Here is a 25,497-nt window from a genome sequence, read left to right on the forward strand (position 1 = left end):
AGAGTTTGAAAATACTTCTCAGTTTCTTTCAAACTTTTGCTATTAGGGCAATATAGACAACATTCCCTTATAGGCATTGCAGTGCACAAAGCCATATATGGAAGAAAAAAAATGTGAAGCTAACTTAGAAATACCACTTTTCCTACATTTCTTTTCAGTCCTGAAATACAGCCATGCCATCAGAACTTGTGTACGGTTTGAGGGAATTCTAACCCTAACCCTAGCTAAGGATTGGGAAGGTTAGGGTTAGGGTTCAGTCGACCTTTAAAATATCAATACCACCTTCTACCCATTTCAGGGGAAAATATACTTCACCAAATGACAATAACAGTCAGAACTGACATCGAAACCTCCCCAAACGAATGAGAAAACATCATCAATGCTTAAATTTTGTTTTTTGTTAAGAAATCTGATAAGGGAAATCTCACGTTGAATGTTGTCCTCGATGAGCATTGTTTTGGGCTTAGCTAGGGTAAGAGTCAGGAATACCCAATAAATACTCAATTTATTTGATAATATGCCTCTCTGGAATGAAAGGCAAATGCAAGAGTTTGAAAATACTACTCAGTTTCTTTCAAACTTTTGCTATTAGGGCAATATAGACAACATTCCCTTTTAGGCATTGCAGTGCACAAAGCCATATATGGAAGAAAAAAAATGTGAAGCTAACTTAGAAATACCACTTTTCCTACATTTCTTTTCAGTCCTGAAATACAGCTATGCCATCAGAACTTGTGTACGGTTTGAGGGAATTCTAACCCTAACCCTAGCTAAGGATTGGGAAGGTTAGGGTTAGGGTTCAGTCGACCTTTAAAATATCAATACCACCTTCTACCCATTTCAGGGGAAAATATACTTCACCAAATGACAATAACAGTCAGAACTGACATAGAAACCTCCCCAAACGAATGAGAAAACATCATCAATGCTTAAATTTTGTTTTTTTGTTAAGAAATCTGATAAGGGAAATCTCACGTTGAATGTTGTCCTCGATGAGCATTGTTTTGGGCTTAGCTAGGGTAAGAGTCAGGAATACCCAATAAATACTCAATTTATTTGATAATATGCCTCTCTGGAATGAAAGGCAAATGCAAGAGTTTGAAAATACTACTCAGTTTCTTTCAAACTTTTGCTATTAGGGCAATATAGACAACATTCCCTTATAGGCATTGCAGTGCACAAAGCCATATATGGAAGAAAAAAAATGTGAAGCTAACTTAGAAATACCACTTTTCCTACATTTCTTTTCAGTCCTGAAATACAGCCATGCCATCAGAACTTGTGTACGGTTTGAGGGAATTCTAACCCTAACCCTAGCTAAGGATTGGGAAGGTTAGGGTTAGGGTTCAGTTGACCTTTAAAATATCAATACCACCTTCTACCCATTTCAGGGGAAAATATACTTCACCAAATGACAATAACAGTCAGAACTGACATAGAAACCTCCCCAAACGAATGAGAAAACATCATCAATGCTTAAATTTTGTTTTTTGTTAAGAAATCTGATAAGGGAAATCTCACGTTGAATGTTGTCCTCGATGAGCATTGTTTTGGGCTTAGCTAGGGTAAGAGTCAGGAATACCCAATAAATACTCAATTTATTTGATAATATGCCTCTCTGGAATGAAAGGCAAATGCAAGAGTTTGAAAATACTACTCAGTTTCTTTCAAACTTTTGCTATTAGGGCAATATAGACAACATTCCCTTATAGGCATTGCAGTGCACAAAGCCATATATGGAAGAAAACAAATGTGAAGCTAACTTAGAAATACCACTTTTCCTACATTTCTTTTCAGTCCTGAAATACAGCCATGCCATCAGAACTTGTGTACGGTTTGAGGGAATTCTAACCCTAACCCTAGCTAAGGATTGGGAAGGTTAGGGTTAGGGTCAGTCGACCTATAAAATATCAATACCACCTTCTACCCATTTCAGGGGAAAATATACTTCAGCCAATGACAATAACAGTCAGAAACCTTGACTTGTTTGTCAAGTAGTATATTAATAGAAATCTCATGTTCAGTGGTGTCCTCAATGAACATTGTTTTGGGCTTAGCTAGGGTAAGAGTCAGGAATACCCAATAAATACTCAATTTATTTTTTATTATACCTCTCTGGAATAAAAGGAAAATGGAAGAGTTTTAAAATTTTACTCAGGTTCTTTTGCTTTCAGGCCAGTATAGACAACATTCCCTTTTAGGGCATTGCAGTGCATATTGCCATACAGTATAAGGTTATATAAAATTAAATGCTTCAGGTATATTTCAGAACCAATACTCTATGTACAGTATGCAGTATTTTTACATTGCGAATATAATGAGAATTTCACATAAATATGTGTTGATATGTTATTTGTCATATTTATGTGTTATATGATATATATATAAATAGTGTTACAGTATATGAATGAAAAGCCATAAAATGTATGTAGTCTTATTATAAATGTATTCAGTAAATGTTCATTTGTATTTCTGACTGTTCCTCTATTTTGCATTATATAGTATACATCTAAAATGTAGTTTCAAGATGTATTTCTTTGGCATGTTTTGTGTGCTTCTGGAAAGCAATAACAATAATTCAGGCCAAAACACCCAGAAGGCACAGGAATTAAAGTGCAAGCCTATCTGTCTAACCCCACTATCTTTATAACTCTTTTGTTTTGTTTTCAGAAACACACTAAGACAAAACAAACACCTCAAATTACATAGAATTAAGTAAATAGGTTCCTTTGCTTTTCCTCCAGTTTAGTTGGCAGACTATCTTATTGTGTGAGCATTGCTCTTAAAGTGAAATTGTAAAAGGAGTTTGTGGAATTCAGGACAGTAGGTAAATGGAGAAAATATGATCGTATACTCTTAACATGATTATAAACTTCATCCTGGTGTGTGATCATTTTGGTACTTTCAGTTCGCCACACTAACAAAATATTGTATTGTAAAATATATATTGTGTTTCAAAACAGTGGATATTTGTTCCAAATTATCATGTATACAGTGCCCTCCAGATTTATTCATACCCCAGATGAAATTGGGAAAAAAAAACATCATACAGCAGATTGAGTTACAAATTGGATAATGTGTTTCACTTAAAATGTCTAATAATATTATACTGTAATCTGTATAATCATAATTGCAGAGAACAAAATAATATTTTCCATACTGTGAATAAGTGAATTCCAGAAAACAATAAGTTCACATTTATTCTCACTTCTAAAGATTGCTTTAAATAAATTTCAGAAAATCGAAATCTACAATATCATTCTGCTCTTTAGGAGGGCAGTGGTAGTCTCAGGAGCTGTACAGAGTCCTCCGAAGGTTTAATGTCTCCCTGGGGTATACAGTAAAAGGACACAAAGCATTTTCATCATAGTTAAGGTCAGAGAGCTCTGTGAAAACTGCAGGCAACTGGTAATTGAGGTCTGCAAATTGGTCCACCTGATCATCCATTTAGAAAATATGAAGTACTTTGGTCACTGTACATAAATCAGGATTTGTTTATTGAATAGAACTGTTTTTATTGGACTCCTGGTTAGATTTGTGTTGAGGGAGTCTCTGCTTCTTTATGACCGTGGAACACGGCCTTATTTATATGACCTGTTCCTCATACTCATGTTTGCACCTGCTCTCTTGTGCCAAGAAGAAATCAAAACATTAAAGCTGTAAGGCTGCTATGATGATGGAGTGGTCTTGCTGGGGTCCCAATGCTGGGGTCTTGGGTTCAGTTCGGGACCTGGGGTGCTGTCTGTGAGCAGTCTGAATGTTCTCCTATTCAAACTGGTAGGTTAATTAGTTAATTAGATCAAATTGGTCCTGGTCAGAGTGTGTGTGTCTGTGTCTGCATCAGTGTGCCTTGTGATACACTGACATCCCAGCACACTGGAATAGGCTCTGTCTCCCTGATGACCCTGAGTTTGGAAGATGTGGTTTGAAAATGAATGGATGGGATTATAATTACTATATATTTTACCATGTTGCCCACAGTAATGCCTGCCACTATATTATTGACACTATTACGGGCAATTATATTACAAGTCAAGATTTGTGCACCAAGAACAGCAAGATATTCACAGAGGTTTAGACTGTTGAAAAGGTGGAAAGTGTTGAATAAGCTGACACATGTAATTATGGACCGTAAGTGCTCATAGAAAACATGCTGCTGTCCTCAGAAGCTGTTGTTGCTCTGGCAGTTGACAGGCTGAGAGAGGAGTCCAGAAACCGCAGTGAAGCCCGAGACACAAGAAGAAAGGGGCTTGGTGGCTCTGGAGGCTCAACAGCAGTCAACTCCACGCAAGTCCTGCAGTCCACTGCTACCGCTGTCAGGGAGTCCTCAGAGGCAGGTAGGCCCAGTGTCCCTCGCAGTGCCGCCTGGAGCCCAGCACTGGGAGTCTGCCAGCTAGTCGCTGTCTTCAGCATCAGAAGATTCACAGAGTGCAACGAACAGTCTAGTAATACTACTCCTAGAAAGCATCACTAATCTGTTTTCCCAGAGGCAGTATTATTCTGTTGACTATAAACAATATATTAAAAAAATTAAATGTAATTAAAAATTTAAATGAAAAATGCTGGAGGGGGGGGTTAACAGTGAATTACATAATGAAAAATAAAGAATCTCACTTTGCAACCAGTAACTAGTCAGCGACAAACTGCTTCCCCGACAATCCCCATCTCTGCCCATTGTGTCCAAACTGCATCAAAAATGAATTCCTTTGATTTAAAAAATACATTTGATTTAAAAAAAAATATTTTGCTTCGGGCCCAGGGAATTTTGAAATTAAATTTCTCTTAGTAGAATTACATTAATTTAATAATTAATTATAAGTCCTTTTTGGATTCCGCAGAGCCTTCCTTGGTGTAAATGCTGCATTTTCGCTACAGTCATATACTGAGAATTGCAATAAGCCTGTAAGAATAGAATAGGCATTCCTTGATACAGTATATTCCCACAACTGGGGAAAAGAAACACAAAATTATACGCTTTAGTGTTTGATGCTTGGTGTCCGCTTTTTTCGTTGTGAGCCTGTGAGTCAGTGTCTGTCACTGTGTCTTGGAGCCTTTTCCAGAACGCTCTCTTCTGTTGCTCCCACTGGCTTGCAAGAGTGACAGATTGATGATTAGAACAAATCGCAGCAGTGATGGATGAGTGGCTGTGATTGACACATCCCCTATTACTATATAATCTAGGTGTCAAGGTACTGCTTTAGGCTCAGGAATGAACATGTGCCCTAAAGCATTGCTATCCAGTGAAAGTACATGTATTAAATACAAAAAGAGAAATATCACTAATTCCTTTTCCTCTTATATAGTGATTTAGTTACTGTTTAGTTACTGCATAAAAATAACATCACATAACATGTCTGAATCTGGATTATTCTTAATAACACAATTGTTTTACACATAATAATCAACTTTTTAATTGCAAACTGATACTGTAGATATCAGTAAATAAAGTTGTGACGTACTGGTGGAATATCATGTAGCAAACTCCGGGATAATTAATATTTTTATTTATTATTTAGTTCAGACTTTACATTAAAAAATCACTATTTGTTTCTTCACAGAGTGATGGTTAGGGTTTCGGATACGGTGACTTGAAAATTGTGGTATAATTTTCAGGCGGGACAGTGCTGTTAGGTCACTGGGCGAGTAATGTTCCTTAGAATGTCCCGGTATAGTGTCCAGCTATATACATGTGAACAAATGTATGTTAATTTTCATAATGAATTGTTAACTACTTTTCAGAAAATGCAACCATTCGTCATTCCCCTTTTTTCAAAAGGATAAAAAGATGATTCTCTCCCACTGTGATGAAATACTGCTTTGATTTGACGTTTCAACTACAGACACACAAACGCACCCAAAATAAACAGCTAACAAATCAAAAGTTATCAAGAGCAGCTGAAGAAGCTCCCCCAGCCTCTGGTTCAATTCTGATAATAACGAGCAGGAGTCAAAGCTGACTTGAACAAAACAATGACCTACAGTACAGTATATCATATGATTGTTTTGTGTGCGGCAAGTATATAATCTGTGAATCCTGCCAAGCCCAGATAATAATGCCATGCTTGAACTAAAGATGCTTTCTGGCCAAGAAAGCTGGCTGCACCATGGTATTGTTCGTCTCAGAAACGACAGCAGAAAACACTGGCCAAGTCTGAGTGCCTCTCACACGACTTCTCGCCTTCCTGCCTGGTGGCCCCTCTGTAGCCAGCGCAGATGACGGACCTGTGAGGAAGCGCTCCAAGGGCGGGAAGAAGGATCGCTCTCGAACCCCCGACGCCGGAGAGAAGCAGAGCCATCAACAAGCGGAGAAGGAGAACTCCCGCAAAGATGCGCCAGCAAAGACAGTGCCTACCCGCCCCGAGACAGGTGTGGTCTCCATGTTGGAGCACCTTTCCTATGGTGAAGACAACTTAGTGTTCAGAAACACCATTTTAGACAACTAAACATTTTGATCAAATCACAGCATTTGTTTTCGTTAATAATCGTCTGGGTGACTGAAGGTGCATTTAATCCTCTCTTAAATACTGTATGTAAAGGTATTAAAGAAAAGCTACAGTATATGTACAGTAGCATGTATATTTCACTAGTGACTTAGTTTAACCACAGGAAAATACTATTTATAAATCCAGGTATTCCGATATGTGAACATTCTCCTAAGAGCTCCAGGGCAGAAATGCCACTTCACTGTGTTCCCAGATATCCTCTCTTGGAATATTCAGCATTCTCCTGCAGTGAGGTCATTTTTTATCCAGGCATTGCATAAGCCAGACCCGCCTGCAGCAAAGGAATGTGTTGTACAGAGATTTGTTTGCAAGGTGAATGAAGAGCTGTGAAGCTGCAGTATAATGTAGTTTTAGGGCGCAGAAGCTGTAATAAGGAGCCTGGGTAGTCTAGAGTTTCAGGTAAAGGACTGCTACTGACTCACTGGAGCAAGCTTTCCTCTGCTCTGATGAAATGCACCTCACCTCAGTTCTGTAGATTTGGTTAGAAAAAAACATCTGATAAATGACTTTAATTTGTTAAATAGAGTAGGGGGATGTTACAGAGGCCCAGATAAAATGACTGTACAACTTGAAATCCATGAATGCTTAGTTATAGACCCAATATTTGGTATAGCAGATAGTAAGTGGTCTCAGGTTTGAATTGCATCCAGCATAAAAGGTCGATTTTTAAGTTCTAGTTAATTATTTTTGACTGAATTTCAGGAATCGCACATTTTCGCTCACACCTACCCAATTTGGAATTGCCAGTTATTCCACAGTGTTTCGCTGTGCTTGAGTCCTCCTCCAGCTTTCCCCCTGTGAGTCGCAGAGCGTTCACAGGAGAGAGAAGTAGTGGGAGGATATGATATGGCTCTTGTTGGAAATTTCAGCATCAGACAGGCTTTCCTATAAAAAACATCACAACCATTGCCTTTCCGACAATTGCACACGGGGCAGCTGAATCTTAAGCATTCTGAGATTAACTTGCACGTGATGTATTTCTTCATTTATTTCTTTGTATCGCCTGTCCTCCTCCAGCAAAGAAAACATTTTTCTGTGAGACCACAGCCCCAGCAGACGTTGTTCTGCTGGTCGATGGCTCCTGGAGTATCGGACGGACAAATTTCAAACGGGTGCGAGACTTTTTAGAAAACCTCATCACACCATTCAACATTGCCAGTGACAAAACAAGGATAGGTAGGTGGTGGTATAAGAAATCCATTCCGAATGTCTTTTTACTTTAACCTACCCGGGAAGGCCTCAAGAGAGCCTTAGAAAATGTGCAAACCCTATGAAGTCTGTAAAATTAACTTTTTGTCCCACTATGGCAGGGGTTTTAACCTGAGGTGTCTACAAGAGTTACGGGAATAATGTATAATTTAAACATACACCCAACATTTAAACACCCACTCAATATACGTCAACAGTGATGTCATCATGAGAGATGAAAAAAGACAATACATGCGCAATGCTGAACCATAATACTGTACAGTATATACTCCTTGGTCAGAATGTTTTTTTCATTTCATCAACATCTTGCACACTTTCTGAGCAGGTGTAACAAACCGCTACATATCACAACAAAAAAAATAAATTAGAACAAAGTTGCGATACTGCCTGTCACTGATCAACACGGTGTTAAAAATTCTGCTCCTGTTCTTTCAGGTGTGTGAATCCCAGTGCTGTTACTATTGTTCTGCTACATAATGAGTATTCAAAGCATTTTTTTGTGAATTTAAATGTTAATTATATTTTAATTTTGGAATTATTGACTTCTTGACTGTTGTGTCTTGAACTGAAGAAACAATTATTTTGCATATTATACTGGTACCTTTAGCAACCCATGAAACAAAGAGCATTATCAAAATTGATAATCACTTTTGGTGGGGGTGTGGGGATATCATGTATTGATGTAGGGGGCTGCCTGAACTGTGGTAATCAGTTCTGCTCTTACCAATAGAGCACACTACATTTATAATGGCTTCATCATCACTACACCACACGAATGTAATCGAACTTTTTGATATTATATTTGAGAAAAGAAGTCGGTGATCTTTGCTGGTTTAGGCCCAGTAGACAACACTGAGCAGGGTGCTGTCCAAACAGCATATTCATCAAATTTGCTCGTGAAGGGATCACAGGTGCTTTTCTCTTATGTTAGATATTTGGGGTCTAACAATCTGTGCACATGTACTGTAGGTAATGCAGCTCTTTCTCGTACTGCTCTTGTCCTCCAGCACTGTCTCAGTACAGTGGAGATCCACGCACAGAGTGGAACCTGAATAACTTCACCACCAAAGACCAGCTGGTCGAGGCTGTGAGGAACTTCCGATACAAAGGAGGAAACACTTTCACAGGTAGCTTTACTTTTCTGTCTCCGATTTTGCATCTCCACTTTTTATCCTTCAGTTAGGGACTCCAAGCTCAGTCACTGGCTTTACTGCTTCATCTGTGACTGTTTGTATAGTTCCATTACTACTGATCCTGTTAAAAGAGTGCTGTTAGCCCAGTTTGGGCATTAACTGACTTACTTCACTCAATAAAATATTAAAATATTAAATACATACAATTATAGTAGGACATTTATTTTTAATTCACAGTAGCACAACAATCTTTGTGAAGATTGTGAAAATCCTAAACATAAAGTGAACTATTTTATTAATAGCACACTGTATCTTCCAACCGTGTGACAGTTCATTGTTATACCATTGGCATGCTAACTGGTACAGTGAAATGGCTTTAAGACTTGCTTGCTGGTGGGGTTTTAGACCTGTTCAGTGAGGTCTCATCCTAGTGAGGTGAGGAAAGCGTCTAGTTCACTCAAAGAAATAAATGGAAACAATTGCTCTTATGGGGACCATTGAAGAACATGTCAGGAGCCATGGACTTCATTGCAATAGCAGATCAGGACTCCTTGTCACATCTGTCTCTCAGGCTTTCTGAACTTCCTATCACTTAATTGAATTAATTAGTGGATTAGTTGTCTGAAATTTAAAACATTTACACTTCTTTAGCTGCTGATCTATTCAGGATTTTATAAAGCACTCCAGGTTAGTAGCTTTAGGTATAGTGGAACCCAGACATCGCTGAGCTTTCACAAACAAATGCAAAAACTCAATAAGGAATGGCAACACAAAAAGCCAGCAAATAGCCCAGCAATAGTATTGTCTTACAGTCTACAATTCAATCCCTTAAAGGCAAAATTCTAGAAGCTATGAAATTGCTGCTTCAACATAAATCAGTTTTTCCCTGTCTGAACATCTCAACTGTTTGGCTCCCAGCTTTTGAAAATGACTCAATCTTTGGGAAGGGTACATTCTTAGAGAGGTGACTCTGCCAGACATTTACGCCCCCAAGTATTTCTTATTTTTCACGTCTAGCGCCCTTAAACCCGTTGACCGATCTAAAGCCTGGAGCCAATAGCAGCCTGCAATACGTTTGTTTTGTCTGATTCCTTTGTTCATGAAAGTTACAGGGCAAAACCACACTTTGAAGGATGGAAAAGTACTTGTAGCTGTTGGATGTCTGAAAGCAAATGATCGCTTTGACTGTTTGAGTATTGTGCTTGGCAGCTGATTGTTGCGTGGCAGAAGATCATATGCAATACTGCTCATTTTAATATTGCATAACGAATACATACTTCAGCATAATAATGTGCAGTGGTGTTATACTTTACTAGTGACATTAACTAGTGCAGGGCAACAGAGTTTCAATACAGAAGTTACACACAGGTGTTATTTTACTGCCCAAGTCCTATTTAAAATAACACTCTTCTATTCACTTAATCACTTAAAAAGCAATTGCTTTTTCAACACTTGGTTATTCAAAATCTGTGTGGAAGAGCAAGTTTTAAAAGCACATTTATTCTGGAAGCTCACATAGCACTGACTACACATGAACAAGCGTGGCACTAGATCCGCAGTTCCGCTCTTCCAGGCAGCTGGCTGAACTAGAATGTGCCTTTGAGATTGCTTTTTAGAGAGCTCACATGCTCTTTGGTGTTTGTGACTGCTCATTCACTCAGCCAGTGAGGCCTGCGCCAGCAGCTGCACCTCAGTCTTCAGTATTTTCTCTTCTTATTAACTCTTGAAAATAACTCTTTTAGACTTCAGCCCAAAAACAAGAGAACCTGCTCCTTCTACTAGAGCTCTGCTAGTCCTTTTCCCCTGCTTTTCTGGAACTGTTTGGGTGGCTAATCCACTCGCCAGCTTTTCCACAAAACAAAACTATTTTTCCTCAACAACTTACTCCTTTTGAAAGTAATTCTTTCCTTAGTCAAGAACCAAAATATAACAGAGCCACCAAATCTGAACTCAGATTTGCACTTCCTTGCCCCCTCCCCCTTATATACATTTAGCACAATCCTTCATTGACAGCACCTGTGCTCAGTTAATTCAGGGCAGACATCCCATTGGCCTTAATACGCTGTGGCCATCTGGGAAATGTAGTTTTCATACTCTTTTATGACTCCGGGCACTACAGAATTGAAATGGGGAAAGTTAAACATGGGAGAAACTGTGCTATATTCTATGTCCATGGAAAGATACCCTTAATGGTTTTACACTGTATTTCTTCTTTGCGCTGCAAGAGCAGTCTGAGGAGCCCACTGTCTGTTTGTTCTCAGAGGAAATGTCTCAGAAAGACTTTGGTGTTTATGTAGACACATCTTTTGTGTAATACAAATAAGTAATAAGTAAGACCCCAGGAGAATATTGTCTACACTTTTGCTCACTCTGTTAGAGTAAATATATATTGCAGCTCTGGAAGCAGTCCAGATAAGAACAACCAGATACATTCTGGGCCTTAAGAAATTTCCTTCACTGACAGGTTGGAGGAACTGGAACTTTTTAGTCTTGAACAGAGATGACTGATAGGAGACCTGGTAAAAGTTTTCAAAATCATTGTCAACATTAACTCAGTGGATTTCTTCAGAATGAACAGTGGGACACAAACCCAAGGGCACAAGAGGAAACTCCTTGGAAATGCATTTAAATCCAAAAACAGGAGACACATATTTACATAAAGGGTTGTGGGAGTCTGGAACAAGCTACCTAGCCATGTTCATAAAGCTCGATTCCTTGGTTTCTGTCAAGAAACAGCAGACTTGGATCCATTAAATACTACTAACTACCAAATGGGCCGGACGGGTCATTTTGGGTCTCACTGTATATAAATACTTTCGGCTAGGTCAGGCTTTGATGCACGTCCTGAAAGAGAATCTTCAGGTGGGATCTGGAGCCCGGCTGGACTCTGCTAAGTTTGTCGTTCTGCTCACTGATGGCAAGTCCCAGGACGATGCCATCTTTGCGGCTAGGACGCTGAAGCAAGCTGGGGTTGAGATCATCACCGTGGGTAAGACATGCCCTAGAGCCAGGTCTGCTTGCACCTTTCAAGTCTGTCGTTTTAACAATTTCCTCCAATTGACATACTGTACCTGTGTATGATTATAAATATTATTAACAACAGAACTAAAAGCGTTTTTGTCCACTCATAAGTAAGTTTCATAAGTAAGGTTTGGGATTGCTGTGCGTGGAAAAGAAATAGAGAAAAGGTCCAAAGGACTGTGCAGGAATTATCTAGAGATGAATCATAAAACAAAAATAAGGCAGATCTAGATAACAAGAGTGATACCATCTGGTTGTAATCAGGTTTTCATTACTATTACAGTTGCTATTACAAAGGCTTTTTGCAGGACATTTGCAGGTGAAACTTCAATAAATTACTGTCTGCGAGTCAAACTAACTTGCTAACTAAAATTGGGAACAAGTAAAGGTTAATTCAATGCTGAAAAATAAAATGCAGAAAGAACGTTTGTCAGGTGTGTTCATCAAAAAGTCCCCCTTCCTGTTTAGGTAAATCTCTCTTTCTAAATTACAGTATGTGTATATATACAGCATACTGTATGCATATGGCTTTATAATGCATTTGTTTCCATATCAGAAACAAGGTTATTTATTATTTTAAGTGTAATAAATGTTGTTAAGCAATGCATATTTGTCAATGATATTGATAATAAATTATTGATCATTTTAATAAAGCATTTTAGTGAAATATTTCATTTAAGATACAGAACGCCAATATATACATTAGTATCCCTGCAGTCATATGTCAACTGGGCAACTGAGAGAAATAAAAACTTTCAATATAATAATTGAATATAACAATAAACATATTTAATTGGTGCGGAAGTGCATTTCTCTGAGCTGTAAAGAGTTACTGCTCTTACTGTCCTTACCGTTTAACATAATCCCTATACTGGTGATCCGTTTTTGAAGTGTATTTTTCCAAACTGAATCTGCTGTGCAGGGGTGAAGAACGCAGACGAGGCTGAGCTGAAGCAGATCGCCTCGGAGCCCGTTGAGCTCAATGTCTTCAATGTGAACGACTTCCCTCTTCTCCGAAAGCTGGTGGACAAGCTGAGCCGCACTCTGTGTCTGAGGATCGAGGACAAAAGCAAAGCAAAGGGTAGGGTTTCTTCCTAGAAGAACAGCAATTCTTCTCTGTGTTGACAACATGAGAACATACTGTAAGAAATGGTACAGGTTCATGTATCTTATCCAGCACATTTGGAAGTGACTGATTTAAGTGTTACAGTATGTTTCACTTTAAGTGCTGGGTTATTTAGTGGGCTGTCCTATTCTGTCAATAGGCTGAAAAAATTTATAGCCAGGGTTGGAGGCCCTCTTTAGAGCATTTTTTGTACTTTGAATTTATTACAGGTGTTACTAGAAAGCTTAAACTTGGGAAAGGTTTGCATTGACAAGACAATGTTTTTACAGTGAATGCCATCTCCTACCATACATAAACACCTTGTTCTTCAGTTTCTGGTGGTATAGTAACAGCTGGGCAATGTGAATGTGAATCTCAATATCTACCTGTCATACAGTACATATTGTCACGGGTGGGAGTTCATTCTTGAATCCCAGGTTGTGCTGGATAAGCCACTGCCCCCTTTCTGTAGTGTTGTCTATGATGTTTTGCCCATTCTAATATCCAATATATGAGAGGTAGCAGAAAACAGACACTGTGTGAACTACTCTTTGAGAATGCTCTTTGGAGCTGCCAAAAAAGGGTGGAACATCATTTTTGGTGATTTTTCACAGCTGACCAGCCCCATGTACCACTGACCTACTGAAAAAATGTTACAAATGAATACCCCCCCCACCATAATTTGAATTAAAATCACACAAGCCCATGTACCTGAAACTTATGGCTCTCCTGTATAGAAGTGGGGATTAGTATTCTTTAAGCAACACATGGTAGATCTTTTGTGTTTATATGTACTTGCTTCTTATGTTAACAAAACTGCAGTGAATGCATATGCAAAAAGATTTTATACCACATACAGTATCGGTCTTGCTACAACCCCATATTGGATTAAGATGCTATTGAAAATGGTTGGCTGGATTTTGCCATGCAGCTCCACGCACCTACCCCCTGTTCTGCTCTCCCATATGATAACAAGGCTCAAGAGACAGCCCCCCTTGACCCAATGCGTTCCTGTGTTGCAGTGACGGAGAAACCTACCCAGGCTGCAGAAGAGACTTTTCCTGGGCCCACAAACCTGCTCTTCTCCGAAGTGAAGTCTCGGGAGTTCAGGATGAGCTGGAGTCCACCGTCCAGGCCAGTGCACAAATACAGAGTCGTCTATCACAGTGCAGAAGGAGAGAACCCGCAGGAGGTTAGTCCTTCATTGGTGACGTCGCTCTGGTGGAAAAGTCGGACTCTGACCAACATTTACACCATTGTACATTGCAGAACAGCAATCTCCATCCTTACTCTGGATCATTGTGTGAGTTTTGACAGTGAACAAAGGCCCATAATCTACTTTTTAATCTCGTTACAGCCTGGTCACAGATACATTACTAATGGATCATTTTAAACACACGCCAAGACTTGTGCGCTTAGTTTGAATATATAATATATATGTAAAAACTGACTTTTCTCACAATAAATTGCTGAAACGTTAAAATGCTGCCGGAGGACAGTTTTTTTGTTTCAAGTTTGGAACACTGTTAAAAAGATTAAAAAAAACACAAGAGTTACAGCAATGTGTCTTCAGATTTCACAATAGCACTGTGTTTTGATACACCAGTCACACCAGTTACTATTACAAAACCAGATGTCGAGTGGCTCTATTACAAACCAGTGCTTAATCTGGATTTCACATATTATGAGTGATATGGTATGTTGTTTCAGTTGTATTATGTACTCTACAGGAAGATTTACTGTGTGTGTAAATATAACTGACTTTTCTCTGTATTCTGTAGTCAGTTAGTTGTATAATGTGTGTAAATCCCTTACATTCCTGTAATTTAGAACCAGGTGTTCTGGGCATTTTTGTCAGAAAGCAGCATAAATATTTATAGTTAGATTTAGACAGGTTTTTCCTTCAGAATTGTTTTCATCTTTTAATTTGCATTTTATATATACTGCTTTTACCTCCATCCCACCCATGTTTTGTTGAAGCAATGAATGTTTGGAGAATATATTGTATTCTAAACTATTTTAAATTTTATTTAGTAAAAAAACAAAAACAATACAAGTATTACTTAAAGTAGTCTGCATTTTGGGAATTTCCCTGAAATGCCAAAACTATAATTGACACGTTTCCTTTATTTCCGGCTCAGCAGCCTGTTAATGGGATGTTTTGTAGGTGGTGCTGAATGGCACAGTGTCCAGTGTCCTGCTGGAGGGCCTGTCCTCTCAGACAGAGTATCACATCTCAGTCTTCCCCGTTTACGACAACAGCGTTGGCAGTGGCCTTCGTGGATCGGTGACAACATGTACGTGTCTAAAACCACTACCTGATGGGAATGAGTCAACAGAGGTGTAGCATCAGTGTTTGGCCAATGCAATTAATCCAGGATGAAGTCTAGAAGGTGTGAGTGACCGTAGAGTGATCAAATATCCATGTAGATTTTAGGGGAGTGGTGTCACTGCCACACCTCTGGATGGGTCTAACCCTAATTTTTACTAAATTCTCCTCTCCTCAGCTGAACCAATTAAAGTTGACATGATTTTGACAATTGTGAAATACTGGAGCCAGGGCCCAGGGTCAAAGAAGACTGCCGTAGCCTGACAAATGAAGATGACCTTCTTTTAGGCTTAGTCCTGTTGCCTGGAGAAAGCAGTGTTCTCCTAACTCCTACCCTGCCTCTGCCATTCCAGTGCCACTGGTGCCTCCGCAGTACCTGCAGATCTACTCCACATCTCACAACAGCCTGCGGGTGCGCTGGCAGCCGGCTCAGGGCGCCACTCAGTACATGGTGCTCTATTCCGCACTGGCTGATGGAGAGCCTGATGATGCCAAAGAGGTAGGTCAAAGGTCAAGGGGCAAGGCAACTTTGCCGTTTGCTACATTCAATGTCAGATGGAAACAGAGCTGCTTGAACTGATTAGATGATTTATATCTGTAGTCAAAAATATTGTATTTATAAAGCATGGGGCTAAAATTAAAGGGTTATAAAATTGCAGGCTTTGGGTGGCAGGATATTCCAGTAACACCACTGAGTGAATCTAAATTACAATGGCTTTTCATAGGTACAGTATGTGTACTGTATAAAGCAGTACGAAAATGCATGGATGGTTTTTCATAGGCATGTCTGAAAAAATACATTTCCACTCTTGTCAGATGGATCAGATTCTTCTATGATAAAGTGCTGATTAAGAACATTTCAATTAAGGATTAATTTACAGAAATTTTCAACTTAAATCACCTCAGGAAATAGCATCCTATCCTGCTCCCAGAACAACCAAATCATGATTTCATGCAGCTCACAAGGGAAGACAGATCTAAATGCCTCAAAGAACAATCTTTTCATCTTTCCGTGGAGAAGATGCAGAGATTTAAGAGGTTCCCATCTCTTAAATGGAGTCTGCCTCTCCCTGATCATAGCAGTACTTATGGAGCTCGGAGACACCAACTGAGACTCACATGCAGGTTGGCAGGTGGTACAGCCTCGATAAATACCTGCAGTCACTATGCTGAATGCCTCTTGCAATTCTGCTTTTTGTGGCAACTGTTTGTGTTAACGTGAATCTCTTCATTCTTGCGGCCTTCAGACAGATTTTGCAGGCCTACAGTACCAGACGCTGTTAGAAAGTGGAAACAGTAGAGCTTCAGATAAGTCTAGTCTGTCATCAGTGCTGTTTGGACAACATCATCCTACATCCAATATGCTGCTGAAAGACATTAAGAGCCTTGTGTTTCCATGGGAACTGACAGGTGAAGTTCGGTGCAGAACAGACAGATGTTGAGATTTCTGGCCTGCAGCCTTCGACAGACTACTCTATAACTCTGTATGCCCTTTATAACGAGGACCCCAGCGATCCCATCACTGCCATGGCAGCAACACGTGAGTACACATGGAGGAGCTGCAATTACTTTTGTTCCTGGATGTCTTGACGGTTCTGTTAATGGTTACTGTGTATTAGATGTTTCCGATTGTGATTTCGAATGCTAACAAATTCAAGCCTTGCAGTTATTTTCATTTTAGTTGACTGCCTCACTCTTAACTGGGCCTATCATTCATTTGAACAGTTTTACCAGCTCTTTAGTAGTTGCTAATTTAAAGAAACCAAGACAAAAATTCATGGTCAAACTGCAAATATTTCTGCACCATCATTTCAAGGACTGTGAGTACATTCTCAAAATAGACAGCATAGTCATCTACACCTTTGAGGATTAATGGCTTCTTCCCATTTGTAACATGTCCTGAAGTTCTTATGACTCAAATCGTGTGAAGGAGTATTATCCCGTAGACTTGTGAGTTCCTGTCCTGAAGCTCTTCCTTCCTCCTTGCAGAGCCACTCAGCCCCCCTGTGAAGCTACTCTTCCCCCAGGTCAGCCACAGCTCCATCAGTGTGAGCTGGGTGCCTGCTTCAGACAGGGTGCCTGGGCACCAGCTCACCTACAGCACCAATCACGGCAGTGATGTCAAACAAGTGAGTATCAGCTCTGCCCGCTGGATTCTGGGCAGTGATGTTGTTCTGTTCCTTCCCCTTTGCGACATCTCAGATAAGAGCATTGACTTCATGGCCAACATTAACTAGCATTTGAAATGTTTGCATTCTGGTACAGTTCTGATAATGCAAACAGCAGCCTATTCAGGTTGCTGCTGGAAGAGGTGTTAGTGGGGCCAGCAGGGGGCACTCACCCTGCGGTCCATGTGGGTCCTAATGCCTCAGTATAGTGACGGGGACACTACACTGTAAACAGGCGCCGTCCCTCGGATGAGACATAAAACCGAGGTCCTGACTCTCTGTGGTCATTAAAAATCCCAGGGCGTTTCTCGAAAAGAGTAGGGGTGTAACCCCGGTGTCCTGGCCAAATTTCCCATTGGCCCTTACCAGTCATGGCCTCCTAATAATCCCCATCTATGAATTGGCTACATCACTCTGCTCTCCTCCCCACTGATAGCAGGTGTGTGGTGAGCGTTCTGGCGCACTATGGCTGCCGTCGCATCATCCAGGTGGATGCTGCACATTGGTGGTGGTGGAGGGGAGTCCCCATTACCTGTAAAGCGCTTTGAGTGGAGTGTCCAGAAAAGCGCTATATAAGTGTAAGCAATTATTATTATAATAATTATTATTATTATCCAAATCAACTGAGGCTGTCCAAGCTGTGTGGTATATGGCAGAGGTAATGTCAACTGGGAAGTTAGCAGGCCCTGATATAAGTGTTTACATGCTTGTGGTTCTGTCAGTTTGTGCCCTGCGATGGACTGGCATCCTGTACAGGGTGTATCTTGCTTTACAGCCATTGCTTGCTCGGTCAGGCGCCAGCTTCCCTACAATACTGAATTGGATGAAGCTACTAGACAGTGGGGGAATTGATAAATGGAGCTGTACTTTGTTACATTGATTTGTCATGAATCAAATATATAGTATTCATCAAAGCATTGGAATCGATTCTTCATCTAATTAAGTTAAGTTAATACAAGATCTTGTTTTCTAGGTGGATGAAAAATATATATATCATGTTATTGAAAAAACACCACAGATAAGTTATTATCACCAAGAATCTTGAAGTACACTAAGGCTCTGGGAGTGAATCCCAGTCAGTCTCACTGTGGAAGTCATGTATGAGTGGCAAGTACATTGCTCTCTCCGCTTGAAGATCTACTTCACCATTTCAACTTCTTTCCTCCTCAAGGTGGACGTTTCGGGCACAACTGCCCTCCTCCTCAGGAACCTCTCCTCGTTGTCTAACTACGTGGTGGCTGTGCGCTCAGTGTATGAAGAGGGGCTTTCCATGCCGATCACTGGCAACATCACCACCTGTAAGCTACTGCACACTTTCTATTTTAAAAGAAATGTCTGCTTTACTCGGGTATTCCTTTAATTTTTAAAATTGTTAGGGGCAGGCTGGAGGTTATTCAATTTGACATTCCTAATTCTGAGGAGTTATGTGGTTCAGACACCTGAACCATTGGTAGCGTTTAAAAATATGATTTTTCCTATTGAGATCAAAAAGTAGCAATGAGTATACATTTTGACTTAATTCTTGAAGAGACTAGCTGTGAAAGAGTACAGTAGGTCACATTTTGTCTGTTATTTTGGGGAACAAAGCTGGACACTGAGGCTGCGTGGATCGTCAGGTTGTAAGTGATCCAGAGATGAAGATTAAAATATGGTGTCTAAGTAAAAATGCTATAGAGAGAAGTATGAACCCCAGTCACTGAAACAGATGATTAAAACTAGTTCAGCTGGAATAACAGAAATTTCTTTGCCCACCTAGGAAGTGCAATTAGTATAGTCACATTTAGTACTTATTCAGCAAACATCATTAGCCTGAAAAACATAAAATTAACTCAGTTTATTTCACCAGTTTACACAATAGAACACACATTACATATTCTGATTACTGCTCTTTTGATTCAGCAATCAACTGCATTTGAGAACAGACAGTTTCTCCACTGCTTTGAGAATATTGCAGCCAGATGAACTAGTCATACCAAATAATACTTGGGTGTATTGTACTGCAAGGTATCTTATTTCCCAGAGAGTTTATTTCACAGGGTATGTGGATACTAATAACAAGATAATAGTAATTAGGCTGAATGTCATTCTGAACGAATACATTTGGAACTACGCTGGGAAGCAGTTTGTTTCCAGTTTTAGGGTCTCGTCTTGTCCTAAAACTGTTTGGCGTTCTCACTGACTGTGTCTGTGCAGTGAGAGTGCCCTCGCCCTCTGAGCTGAGGGTCGTCGGCTTCACTGGCAGCGACATCAAGGTGCAGTGGAAGCCGGCGGCCGATGATGTCATCTCCTACCTGCTCAAGTGGATCTCTCTCAGCGGGGGGAAACTGAACCAGGTTAGACAGCCTCCGTTCTGGGTGCCCCGCCACCCTCTGGATTCTTGATCAGTTCAGTCACAGGGTACGGCCGGCTTCATAACACAGATCAGAAAACACTGTTCAGAAGATCTGCAGCTTGTGAGGCCCGAGCACACGAAAAAGCACAATGTTCAGTAAAGGTATCTTGCAAGGGAGTCTTTATTACACACAATCTGCTGTATACACAAGACCAATACTTGCACTATACCAACCCAACTACCACCAGAAGCCCCTTATAAACCTGCAGCAGTCTAATTTAGCCCCATGTGAAAATGTAGTTCTCATTCCCTCACCAATTAACTAACTAGACAATACACCTCATGTAAACCTATATACTGTACAAACATTAGAGGCCTTAACGACATCTAGTTGCAGGTCTGAAACTACTATCCTCAGTACAGCTGGCCTGCCACAAAGGAACATTACCGAAATATGGGAATAACTAATTACAACATTTGGGTAAATGAGCACAACTATGTTCTTTTAAAAGATTGTGAAGTAGAATGAAGGCTTTTTATCAACTGAGTGAAAGCATCCTACAGGCTTTTCCTTGAGTAGACTCTGTTGATTGGAATAACGAATATTTAAAGGTGAGGAGATGTTTTTGAATTTGTCCCGGAGCCCACGCTGGGAAAGACTCACCTGGGCAAGCTTTTGTGACGCGCCTCCTGCGTTTCAGCTTGTGGTGGGCGGGGGCAGCGAGTCGGCGGTGCTGGAGGCTGTGGAGGCGAATGCCGAGTACCAGATCTCCCTGTCCGCGCTGTACGCCGACGGGGCGCAGAGCGAGGCGGTGGCCACCCGCTACAGCACCTGTGAGTAGAGCAGGGCCGCTCACTCGCTGGCTCGCTCGGGGCCACACGTTACTTCCACTATCCACCCACAAGTCTCAGCTCTTGCTGAGGCAAAATCCTTTAGGGTATCAGTGCCAGTTGCTGCAAATTCCTTCAGTTTCCCATCAGGGCAGCATTCCTGTTGGACACAAAATGCCCTCTGAGGGAATTTGAAGGGATCTCCCGTTTTTCTGCTTTGTAAGCAGATGCTCTACCCAGGCGCTGTCCACTGCGCTGCAGGCTGTTTTCTGTAGCTGGTACTCCCTTCTGAACTGGACAATTCCACCTCTGTTCCTCCAGGCTCCCTGCCACTGCGCTGCGGTGGAGGGAGTGTTTTAGCACTGGACGGAATTCAAGCTATTCATGTTACTGCGGCCTTTTATTACATGGTTTACTCACACCCTTCGGTGTAAATCGTGACAGTTGCGGGATTTAAAGATGTGGTAGCGCCACAAGTCTTTGATCTGTGCCTTTGAACGCTGAAGGAACACTTTGTCTTGGTAACACTCCAGGATGCAGACAGAATACGGAGTAGGGCCGGTGGCCCTGGGCACAAGAAAACACAAGAAAAACTTAGTGTATAAAATTATCAATGGACCTGGTAACCCTGGAGAAACAGATTAAGAGTCCTAATCAAAATCATGTTCAATGAGCTGCATAGATTCAGGCCTAATGGTTAGGGAAATAGGATATGTGCTCATGGGCATGAATTGAAGCACAATTAATAAGATAAGATGTCCTAGTACTCAATATATTCTGATAAGAAAGACATGCTGAAAACATACTTCGAAACCCCTTTTCAAAGGCAATCAGAAGGTCAGGTTGATGCTACACTGGATGCTAACTGGACACATTGACACTCCTGTTGGACACTATTATAACTGAAAAAGCATCTGAAATTAAAACCAAAAGATCCTGATGCTTTCCACCACTAGAACCTTGCTTTGAAACAGTCAGTCATTCTAAAACAATAAGATCAAATGATTCTGCCGTGTTATCTGTCTTTAGTTTCTGGAGGTGGTCCTTCCAATGTTGTAATAGAGGGGGAGACAGTGAACAGCCTGTTGGTGAGATGGGAACACCCCAATGCTCATGTTTCTGAGTACCACGTGGTCTATACTGCAATGAAAGGAGAACCCATTGAAGAGACCGTAAGTGCAGCAGGTGATATTTAAATCAAGATATTTTGACCTTGAGGTTTAACTTTGGAATGGCCCTCGTTTGAGATAAATTTTCCCTCATCTATTTCACACCTGTATTTGTTCAAACTTTCTTGCCTCTGGAAAAAGAGTCAATTTCCGTCTGGTATGATGTCCCCTCCAACATTTTGTAATGTCTCTGGAGGTTTATATAGTAGAAGCCTGGTTTGTGGCTTGAATCACATCTTAACCTTGCTCTGATTTTTGAATACATTGTTAGCCATTGTTTCGGAGTTGCAGTTTCAGATCCCCAAAAGATGAGCTTTGAACCTGACGTTCTCTGACCTGCATTTCTAGCTGTCTGTCCCTGGGAAAGAGAACAGTGTTCGACTCAGGTCGCTGCTCCCAGACACCAAATACAGTGTTCTGGTCACTGCCATGTACAGGAACAGAGAGGGAGGGAGTGCCTCAGCACACGGGAAAACATGTAAGTAGAAAATCCTTCTGATCTCTGACATGTCTGGTTCCATACAGCACAGGCCTGGAAAGAGAGCTTAAAATAACACGGAGCAAGGGAATCTACCTGTTCCTATCGATCAATTTTTTTTCATGGGTTTATTAAAGTAAAGAGTCACTGCAGTGACTTCAAGACGATGTTGATCTTTCCGAAAAGGCCGAGTCACAATATTCTAGATCAGCAGTCTATTCCTCAGAGATTGTGTTGATCAATCTCAAAAAGGCCAGGTCACAATATTCAGATCAGGGGCCAACAGTTCCACGAAACAGTTGCTGAACCCCTGTATAATTAGGGGAATTACAATTTTGTACTGTGATGCCCCTGTTTAACTGACACTAGTCTTTTCAACCAGAAGGGTTTATATTCATCTATTCAGTGTTTGGGACACATTAGTATATGAAGAAAAAATAAATACTTTAGAATCAATGTATATGAAATAATAAGTGATTACTTAATTTACTTAACACCTATAAGGGGGCAATTAGAATTAGGTGGCTGAATAGGTAACAAGTAATTATTTCGTTCCTACAGCCATGTTGTAAATATGGTCAGAGACAATAAGATGGGATTTGCAAGAACATGTTAGTGTCAACCTCCTACCCTTGGAACAAAAGAACATGGTTTGGAATCCAGTGGTTTGGGAATTGTGAGTTGTACTGTATGATTTTGTACGCACATTTCTAGTGTGGTCCTGCATTGCTAGATTTGACGTCCTTATTTGAGTATCACCAAGTGCGGTTTAATTTTCTTTTGTGCACAGCGAGCTTGCGAGTCAGCAGTCTGAACGTCTATAAGTCAGAGCAATCCAGCCTCTGCGTTTCCTGGAAGCCCCACGGCGCTGCTACTGGATACAGAATAGTTATCCAGTCTCTGAAAGGTACAGTAGATGCCTCGGCTTCTGCATGCCCCATACAGTGTATGATCAGGACGTAAAAGTGGGGCAGAGACTGCTTTAAAGGATTTCTGTCGTGTCTTGACTTTGTGTACACGTCTTTTTAAGACAAGACGATGGAGGAGCAGAAACTGGACAGCTCGTCCAGCAGCCACTGCTTCACCGGCCTGCGGCCTGAGGAGGTGTACCAGATCAGTGTGTACACCCAGGTCCAACAGGTGGAGGGCACGCCGGTCACCGTGCTGCACTTCACAGGTAACCATCCGTGCTTTCCTTTCACTGGAACTCAAGACCAGGATGTGCCAGATAGACGATACTGCATATTTGTATGTCTCTCAAATTCTCACTGTAGAATGCAGTACTTTAGAAGGGAGACAAGGATATAGTGACAGGATATAGTGTTGCAGTTAACCTGATAGAAACTGATGTACAGCTTTTTATATTTATTCTATTGGGTAGATGTTTGACCCTTACATTATTAAGATAAGACTGTATCTTATACAGTCACTTATCTGGAAGGTGGGCCACAGGGAAAGACACTCAATACAGTACGCTAGAAACAGTAATATGGATCAAAGTTGCCATCTTTTATGCCCACTATTGTTGATTTCAATACCAGGGAGGCACTGAGTCTGCCCCTGACTCTCAGTCCTAATGTTATGTCCACACAGCCACTGGACCCTCTGGACCTGTGAAACTGGCTCCCCCGTCCAGGTCCTCTCCTCGTCCGAATGAAGGTGGGCTTCAGGAGGAATTTATATCCTTCTCCCAGTCCATATTCCTGGCACAGGGCTCCCCAGTGCTGGTCCTGGTGACCCACACGCCTGCTGCGTTTTCTTTCAGCCCATTCACCAGTTACTGTACAGAGTCAAACCTTTCACTGACTTAATGAGACAAATTTGACCTGTTTGTTCCCAGGTTCTTAAACATGCTGGAGCTTTAACTGTTGTATTTTGTAACTGAAATATTTTCCCAAATTTTACAAATACATCTTACGTTGTCTGTCCTCTTATTTAGTGTGCCCTGAGGTGACCATTAGAAATACATTTCTAAAAGGTAGGAGCACGCCAATTTTTATTTTTCTTCTATTATCATTTACTCATCCTAGCTTCCCAAGTTACAATTCCCAGTATACTTAGCACTAAAAATGTTTTGTTTGATGCATACGTTACTGGGATCATTATTGTTAATTTGTTTTCTATTACAGTTCAATAGATCAGTGAAAGTAAACTTTATACGCTCAAGATAAATGTAAATAGGTTGCCTAGTGCAATGCCAAAGAGACCAGTCAAGAAAACTGGGATATAGAATAAAGCAACTGGGATACATAACAGTAATAAAAGGAGGCAATTTGGCTCTGGAATTCTTGAAAGAAGAATAACAGATGTGTAGCTACGGCAACATACTGTCAGGCCAAAAATTATAATTATACAATAACATTTCAGGGTAATCCAGTTAGTCGCTAGGTTCTGAATTCTCATTGTCAGCTTCCATTCAGTTTTACATATATCGTACTATGAGGTGCCGTTATTTCTTTAACAGGGTTCGATATGATGGAGGCCTTTGGTCTGACCAGCAGTGCATACTCCTCTGTAGAAGGGGTGTTTGCTGAGCCCTTTGTGTTCAACACTCTGCCCTCTTACAGCATCTTCAGAGATGTCCAGCTGACACAGAGCACCAGGTGAGATTGAACTGCTGATCAACCCATTTTGAAAAGAACAGCAGTACTGTAGATTCACAGGATATTTAGGTCATCTTTATACACAGTATGGAAAAGTCAACTCCAACCAAAATATTAATAACTGTCCTGTTTACAGTTACTGTTATGGACATTAAATGGGACTGTCCCCTGCCCTAGCCTTTTTTGCACATGGATTCAAAATGCAGTAATGGCTTTCAGCATTTCTCGTACAGTACATCCAATATTTAGACCTCTCAGGGACTGGAGTATAAAAGACCCCAAAGTATCCATATACAGTAGTTTGCTATTGTATAGTCTATGTGGAGGACAGATGGGGCCATCGCACTGAGATAAGTGCAGGTCTGAATAGAAATAAGTTACAGTATCTCCTCGCCTGTTTTCATTTGCCTGGTCTTTTTAGCTTTATCCACCCTGCAGGCTTTCCTCCTGAACACACCATCAGCTTCACACTCAGGCTCCTTCAGGACACCCCGAAAGAGCCCTTCGCTGTGTGGCAGCTGACAGACGAGGATTTCCAGCCCAAGATCGGGGTCATCCTAGACCGTGAGCATTGACTCTTAATTCCATTTCAGGAGCAGAACATTGAACACAGAAT

General features: G+C 40.8%; 1 protein-coding gene across 3 annotated transcripts in view; it reads left to right on the forward strand.

The window, feature by feature from the left end:
* Positions 1-25,497, forward strand: part of LOC102687511 (collagen alpha-1(XX) chain) — a 69,435-nt gene that overhangs the window by 27,106 nt on the left and 16,832 nt on the right. For 2 of the 3 annotated variants that reach the window (XM_069179402.1, XM_069179403.1), the window contains exons 5-26: positions 4,188-4,337; positions 6,205-6,399; positions 7,521-7,679; positions 8,720-8,839; positions 11,670-11,834; positions 12,789-12,947; positions 13,994-14,163; positions 15,139-15,268; positions 15,654-15,799; positions 16,711-16,840; positions 17,290-17,429; positions 18,640-18,766; positions 19,662-19,801; positions 20,502-20,634; positions 21,661-21,803; positions 22,149-22,278; positions 23,069-23,185; positions 23,309-23,455; positions 23,872-23,937; positions 24,218-24,256; positions 24,743-24,881; positions 25,303-25,445. In XM_069179402.1, the coding sequence (XP_069035503.1) occupies positions 4,188-4,337; positions 6,205-6,399; positions 7,521-7,679; positions 8,720-8,839; positions 11,670-11,834; positions 12,789-12,947; positions 13,994-14,163; positions 15,139-15,268; positions 15,654-15,799; positions 16,711-16,840; positions 17,290-17,429; positions 18,640-18,766; positions 19,662-19,801; positions 20,502-20,634; positions 21,661-21,803; positions 22,149-22,278; positions 23,069-23,185; positions 23,309-23,455; positions 23,872-23,937; positions 24,218-24,256; positions 24,743-24,881; positions 25,303-25,445 (2,988 nt within the window). The remainder of the gene's footprint in view (positions 1-4,187; positions 4,338-6,204; positions 6,400-7,520; positions 7,680-8,719; positions 8,840-11,669; positions 11,835-12,788; positions 12,948-13,993; positions 14,164-15,138; positions 15,269-15,653; positions 15,800-16,710; positions 16,841-17,289; positions 17,430-18,639; positions 18,767-19,661; positions 19,802-20,501; positions 20,635-21,660; positions 21,804-22,148; positions 22,279-23,068; positions 23,186-23,308; positions 23,456-23,871; positions 23,938-24,217; positions 24,257-24,742; positions 24,882-25,302; positions 25,446-25,497) is intronic. The other variant, XM_069179404.1, reaches the window with a different exon arrangement.

The sequence above is a fragment of the Lepisosteus oculatus genome, chromosome 16, assembly GCF_040954835.1.
Source record: "Lepisosteus oculatus isolate fLepOcu1 chromosome 16, fLepOcu1.hap2, whole genome shotgun sequence".
NCBI classification, from domain to species: domain Eukaryota; kingdom Metazoa; phylum Chordata; class Actinopteri; order Semionotiformes; family Lepisosteidae; genus Lepisosteus; species Lepisosteus oculatus.